General features: G+C 39.9%; 2 protein-coding genes across 3 annotated transcripts in view; both read left to right on the forward strand.

Annotated features, from left to right (window-relative positions):
* The window catches only part of oxsm (3-oxoacyl-ACP synthase, mitochondrial), a 5,561-nt gene extending 2,670 nt beyond the window's left edge, over positions 1-2,891 (forward strand). Inside the window, exons 2-3 of the mRNA XM_052125204.1 lie at positions 1-410; positions 2,194-2,891. The exon at positions 1-410 is cut by the window's left edge and continues 618 nt beyond it. Of these exons, the coding sequence (XP_051981164.1) occupies positions 1-410; positions 2,194-2,596 (813 nt within the window). The 3' untranslated portion in view covers positions 2,597-2,891. The remainder of the gene's footprint in view (positions 411-2,193) is intronic.
* A 1,259-nt stretch (positions 2,892-4,150) lies between these two features.
* The window catches only part of cfap20 (cilia and flagella associated protein 20), an 8,344-nt gene continuing 4,994 nt past the window's right edge, over positions 4,151-7,500 (forward strand). For both annotated transcript variants that reach the window (XM_052125203.1, XM_052125202.1), the window contains exon 1: positions 4,151-4,504. In XM_052125203.1, the coding sequence (XP_051981163.1) occupies positions 4,421-4,504 (84 nt within the window). In that variant the 5' untranslated portion in view covers positions 4,151-4,420. The remainder of the gene's footprint in view (positions 4,505-7,500) is intronic.

A 7,500-nucleotide genomic window follows, 5' to 3' on the forward strand; every position in this document is an offset into this window, starting at 1 on the left:
ATAAGCATCAAACACAAACTTAAGGGGCCTAATCACGCTGTATCCACCGCATGTACCACCGGAGCTCATGCTATCGGTGACGCAGCCCGTTTCATCGCTCACGGCGATGCTGCGGTGATGCTCGCGGGTGGAACCGAGGCCTGCATCAGCCCGCTTGCTATAGCAGGGTTTGCTCGGGCTCGGGCCCTCAGCACCAGCTGGAACCAGGAGCCCAGGCTGGCCTCACGCCCATTCCACCCAGAAAGAGAGGGGTTTGTGATGGGTGAAGGGGCGGCAGTGCTTGTTTTAGAGGAATATGGGCATGCCAAGCAAAGAGGTGCCCGTGTGTACGCTGAAGTGTTGGGATATGGGCTCTCAGGAGATGCCAGTCACATAACCGCGCCAACCGCAGATGGGGACGGAGCATTCAGGTAACACTATCACATTTAACAATTGAATTTACGATTCCCAGAGCGTTCTGGGAACATTCGTTTTTGGTTCCCCGAAAGGACATTCTAACATTCCCTATTGGGTAGTCGGGAAAGCATTCCATTTTGGTTTGTAGAACGTTCCCCTGACGTTACAGTAAAGCACTTACAATGGAAGTTAATGGGGCCAGTTGATAAACATTAAAATACTGTTTCAAATGTATATCCACAAGACGTGAACAACATGTGTGTTAACATGATTTTAGTGTGATGAAATCACTTACTAAACTTATGTGTGAAGTTATACCCAATATAACAACTTTGTTGTCATGACAACATAACACAGGTAAACCCTGTAATCTGATAAACGCTGCTGTCCCAGTATATATCTGTTTGGCCTAAGCACCTCCTTAAAACTTTAATGTAAATGCCCACTGTTGTGATAAGCTAACATTGTGCAGCCCCTCAAATTCAGTTAAATTAATCGTGGCGGCTGTGGCTCGGGTGGTAGAGCGGGTCGGCTACTAATCACAGGGTTGGTGGTTCGATTCCCGGCCCACATGACTCCACATGCCGAAGCGTCCTTGGGCAAGACACTGAACCCCAAGTTGCTCCCAATGGCAGGCTAGCATTTTTTTTAAACCACTCCACAGATTTAATATTAGCAAACTATAGTTTTGGTTGTTTAGGACATCTACTTTGTGCATGACATGATACATTTTTCAACAATTGTTTACAGACCGATTGTTTCACTTTTAATTGACTATATCACAATTCCAGTGGCTCAGAAGTTTACATACACTAAGTTAACGGTGCCTTTAAGCATCTTGGAAAATTCCAGAAAATGATCAAACCTGTAGCCAATTAGCTTCTGATTGGAGGTGTACCTGTGGATGTATTTTAAGGCCGACCTTCAAACTCAGTGCCTCTTTACTTGACATCATGGGACAATCAAAAGAAATCAGCCAAATTGTGGACCTCCATGGAGTGAAGCATGGGGGTGGCAGCATCATGTTGTGGGAGTGCTTTGCTGCAGGAGGGACTGGTGCACTTCACTAAATAGATGACATCATGATGGAGGAGAATTATGTGGATATATTGAAGCAACATCTCAAGACATCAGGAAGTTAAAGCTCATCACAAATGGGTCTTCCAAATGGACAATGACCCCAAGCATACCTCCAAAGTTACATTTATGCATTTGGCAGACACTTTTATCCAAAGCGACTTACAGTGCACTTATTACAGGGACAATCCCCCCGGAGCAACCTGGAGTTAAGTGCCTTACTCAAGGACACAATGGTGGTGGCTGTGCTTTAGCCACTACGCCACCACCACTCTCTAAGTTGTGACAAAATGGCTTAAGATCAACAAAGTCAAGGTATTGGAGCTGGCATCACAAAGCCCTGACCTCAATCCGAGGCCTCCAAACCTGACTCGGTTACACCAGTTCTGTCTGGAGAATTGGGACAAAATTCCAGCAACTTATTGTGAGAAGCTTGTGGAAGGAAACCCAAAACATTTGACCCAAGTTAAACAATATAAAGACAATGTTACGTAATGCTAACAAAGTGTAAGTGAACTTCTGACCCACTGGGAATGTGATGAAATCATTCTCTCCACTATTATTGTGACATTTCACATTCTTAAAATAAAGTAGTGATCCTAACTGACCCAAGACAGGGAATGTTTTCTACCATTAAATGTCAGGAATTGTGGAAATGTTGGACTTTTTTTAAATTGTATTATTTTTTAAACCAAGGCCTTATTTTATTCTTTATTTCAGGTGCATGTCGGCTGCGATCCGAGATGCGGGAATATCCCCCTCAGACGTGACGTATATCAACGCTCATGCCACCTCCACACCACTAGGTGACGCTGCAGAGAACACGGCCATTAAAAGACTGTTTGAGGAGCATGCATACTCGCTGGCGGTGTCATCTACTAAGGGTGCCACAGGTCATCTCCTGGGAGCCGCAGGTGCGCTGGAGGCATCGTTCACAGCGCTGGCGTGTTACCATGGCAACCTGCCTCCGACCCTGAATCTGGACCGAACTAAGCCAGAGTTTGACTTGAATTATGTTCCCTGCACTGCGCAGACCTGGAACACTAGCTGCCGGAGAATCGCTCTTACCAACTCGTTTGGGTTCGGAGGAACAAATGCATCTCTGTGTCTTGCAAATGTGTAAGATGATATCGTTGTTAATAAATAGTGTTGTTTATCAATCCCTCTGGTGTGTCAATATGGGATAGCATTGATTTGATATTAGTTTTAATGCACTGATGGCTTTTGACAACCAAGATGCATAGACTTAATTTACATTGTTTGTTAGCAAAGGCAATGTTTGCTAGCATACTGCTCGATGCATACGGTGTAGTAGGTAGTATACTGCCTGCTATTTTTAAAAAAAGGTTACATTATTAACTATTCATACATGTAATTAAGGAATCCATCTGGAAATATGTAGGTTAGCTTTTTTTTGTTAAGCATATATTTATAAAGTAATTTATTAATGAATAAATATGGTTTTATCCATAATGTGTAGATGTTTTTTTTATTGATAATTTGCTGAAAATGAAAATGCAATAACATTTATAAACAAAATATAAAATATAATTTATTATAATAATAAAATAAATATTTAATAATTCATAATTATATTTTGTTTCTTTAATAATGGGATCCTCCTTCTGAGCGGGCCAAGACTTGGTTACTTTTCCTACATTTGCTATCTGAACACGCACAAAAATATGGACTGAGATTAGGCCCCTTGACAAAATAAATGAACACTCGTGGTATTCTGGGTAATTTTTGACCTGCCATAGGAAATGAATTGGAAAGACTAAAACACAGAGCATTTTTTTTAAAGGTTTTACCAAATAAATGCTAAACTTTCACAAAAAAATACTCTTTGCTAATGTCTAAAGATAACCAAATGCATAACTTGTGGCAATGTCTAGAAAACCTTTTCTCTACAACCAGGCACCAATGACTGGATATCTGGAGTCATTGGTTAAATGTGATGTTACAAGTTTAACCAATTATATTACATGACTTATGGATGCAAACAGGATGATTGAAGCCATACTTTTTTTTTTTTTAAATGCACGGCAGCTTAAAAATTCACATTTGCGGTATGAGTGTGTGTAATTTATGTTGTAGAACCACAGACCTTATTTTACACATAAGTCCAAAAACCCCATTATAAAAACCCATAGGAAATTCCCGAGGGAACACATGGCGTATTAGACTTCCGGATTCGCCTACAAATTGACGTCATGGCTTAACGGCTCAAAATGATTGACAGGCAGAGACCGCGGCCCGCGCACACATTCGTCACAGACACCAGAGAGATATCTCACGAAACTTATTTCAGTAATATCTTTCATGGAGTAGGAATATTTTTTTTAAATATCTGACCATAAAAAAACTCACCTTTAAGTGAAATTAATGATATTACAAATAAATAATAATAATAATTAAATATTATTTAAAATATAAACATGTATGTTCGGGTCACCAGCGAACACCACAGCGCACAAGGGTTAAATATATATTTTTATTTTTAATCATTTTGTTTTTAATTTTGTACACAAAATGTATCAGTATGATCATATATAATGGTTTAATAAATATGAAAATATACATTAACTGTTGATAAATTGTTTCACGCTTCCAATCACCTCTGGGACGCCCCATTACTATAGCAACGCCCGTGTCAACATTAAAGGGTCCGACATGACAACCGAGGTCACGTCACGTCTCATAGCAACTCCAAAATAAACTGAAAGAAATCTCCTCGGCGTCGCAGGGAGGATTAATCACATCTAACGCGACATTTAGATTGTTATAAAGCATTAGTCAAGCATACGATAATAATAATAATAAAAACGTTTCTGTAATGTTTGTAAGCGGAACCAGAGATCGACAGTTCAGCGATCCGGCCGGAAGCGTTTGACGCAGAGTAATCCCAGTGCATGGTGTGATATTATTTAAAATAATCTGCGGGATTATGTTCAAAAATACCTTTCAGAGTGGATTTCTGTCCATTCTCTACAGCATCGGCAGCAAACCCCTTCAGATATGGGACAAAAAGGTGAGTAGTTAGTTTATATACATTTGTATACACAAACCTCAAGGTAACAGTGTACTTGTGAATAAGTACATCGTATTTTTATTTTTTTGGACGTCTTATGTAAATTGATTTTGTTTTGGACACTACCACGATATTCTTGAATACATTGAAGTACTATATAAATATGATTGTGGATGAATACTATAGTAATTATTCAGTACCATGGTATTACCGTCTGATATAATCACTACCACAGTGCTGCAACATATAGACAAAAACTGCAGATCGTTCTGTATATCATTTTATCTGTCTTTCTGTCTTTCTGCCGTTCTATCTGTCGTTCTGTCTGTTTTTTTTACCTCACTGAGCATTCTGCGGTGTGCCCTTTAAGTCATCTTGGCTGGATGTCCACTTCTAGTGAGAGTACCTATAGTACTAAATCAGATCCATTTATAGACATTTTGTCTAACTGCACAGATGAATATCTAAGCTCTTCTGAGATCTCTTTTTCGCGAGGCATGGCCGACGTAAGTAGATTCTTCTTGTGAATAGCAAACTCAAAAATGTTTGAGTGCTTTTTATAAGTCAAAGTAGCTCTAACCCACACCTCCGATCTCATTTCATTAAAGGGGTCATGACATGAGAAACCAAATTTGCCTTGATCTTTTGGTATATAAGAGGTCTTTGTATCATTAAAACGTCCTGCAAGTTTAATATTTTAAGACGTCCTCCCCATTCTAAATGAATCATTTATTTAATCAAGCTCAAAATACAGCTTGTTCTGGATTCATGGTTAGAAGTGACGTGACGGTTAGAAGTGACGTACCAGCGTTTGCATATGACCGCCTCCAGCACAAGATAACTACGCTTTAAGCGCAAGACAACTACGCTCATTTCAGTATCGCCGTGCGCCTCACAAGTGTTCAGTCGATGGACAGCGAGCTCTGACAGAGACTACTTGTGCACAGGAAAATTACGATGCCACACAGATGTGCTGTTCCTGGCTGTGGTCAAACAAAACCTCTGAATAAGCTGCCGAAAGATCCAGACGTCAGGGAAAAATGGATGCAGTTTATTTTTTGCGGACGTCCCAGTCACGGCAGTGTTAACTTAAGCGTTTGTTCTGTACATTTTAAGGATGACTGTTTTGAGAACAAATCTCAATATGATGCTGGCTTTGCCAGAAAACTGTTGCTCAAAGATAAGTCCGTGCCGACTCAGGGCTCCAGACTAACTTTTTTCACTAGGAGCACAGTGGCCCCCAACTGAAAATTTTAGGGGCATAACCAGAAAATTTAGGGACACACACCGTAAATCAACATGCTAACCAAATATTCACATTTCTACTAATTTCCACTGTACTATTAATAGATACTTTGATATTAGATGCAGAAATGACAATGTGCTGTTTCAAATTCACATTTTATTGTGCACTTTTATAGACGCAACAACAAGGTAAACCGACAGCACCATTGCTGTCATGGCAGTACAAATATATATATAAAAAAAATATATCATAGATACATTCAGAAAAAGTGCTTAGTAACAAGTTACGGAGCATCTTTGATCATTGGGTAAGTCTTCCCCTTCAGAGTATCTGCAATTACTCCAACAAATTGTGCGCATGCTGTATCGTTGTTGTATGTTTCGTTAATTTTTAAGCCATTCTTCCTTTGAAGGTCGAGCTGGCTTTTGAATTTGGTGAAGGGTAGTTCCTCCTATTAGGATTAGGTGGGCACCTATTAGGTGTTAAATTTCAACATCATTTCTGCCTCATCTGCGCTCTGATTTACAGCCTCTTGTCTTCTAAAAGCAACCGGCAGTGGCGTTGCTTTTTGATTTATGAACATATCACGGCATACTCTGTGCTTAAGGCTGAGACTATGTTTAACTAAAGCATTGCGTTTAAACTGCGAAGTGCATGCACTGTCGGCAAACTTCGTGTTTCCCGCATTTTTGGGGTAGCGACTTACTCGCAGTTCATGGAGTTCGTCTCCTTACAGTACTTCAGCCAGCTGAAATCTCGAACCCACTCTTCCCGAAAATGGTGGGTTAGGGACTTTTTCGCAACACAAACCTCGGACACATCATCAGACTGTGGCACTGGTAGGCCTACACTAGCCGCAGGTCGGAAGAACGAGTCAATAGTTCGCTTCATTGCTCAGATGCGCATAGAAGGTTGTGATATTTTGTCTGTCTCCCACAGATGTTTACGCGCGGTCGATTATAGACCCTCCCCCTCCATGCATTAGCCAGTTACAGTGGCCATTCCCTATTCTTCTCACACTCATCACATTCCGGATTCATTAACGCGCAACTTCCACGTTTAACTTGTAAAAAAAAATGCACAAATTTACTGGTCGCACATGTGCGACTGGATGTAAAATTCAGTCGCACACATTCAAATTTTGGTCGCAAAATGCGACCATTTGGTCTCAGTCTGGAGCCCTGCGACTATTCTGGGAACAACGACGACGCAAACTGTAAGTAATCTATTTTAAACTTTAAACTACTTTTTAAAGCGCAATTTCATTCATTATGAATAATCACAGTGTTTTTACTTAGTTTACTTGCATATTGTTCTGGCTGGGGGCGTCAATAATTGATACATAGGCACTGACGTTAGCCAATCATAACAGTGGGCGTTAACACTGAAGTCTTAAATGGAAAACGCCCCCAAAACAGACTGTTTGAATCAGAGGATGAGAAACAGGGTGGGAAAAGGTCATAAATCACTAGATTTTAAAAGTTTTTCTTAAAAAAAAATATATTAATACTATAATTGCACCTAAGGGAACATAATAATACAATAAAAAAACCCATGTCATGACCCCTTTAATGGGATGCCAACTCCTGACTCTAATTATCTTTTGTTGACATTATTAGCCTAGGGGTTCACACATTTTTTCCAACCTACACTGTGAATGTTTGAATGATGTATTCAATATGTACAAGAACAATACAATAAATTGTGTGTTATTAGTTCAAACAGATTGTGTTTGTTCATTTTTGTAACT

This window comes from Xyrauchen texanus, unplaced genomic scaffold, assembly GCF_025860055.1.
Source record: "Xyrauchen texanus isolate HMW12.3.18 unplaced genomic scaffold, RBS_HiC_50CHRs HiC_scaffold_699, whole genome shotgun sequence".
In the NCBI taxonomy this organism is placed as follows: Eukaryota; Metazoa; Chordata; class Actinopteri; order Cypriniformes; family Catostomidae; genus Xyrauchen; species Xyrauchen texanus.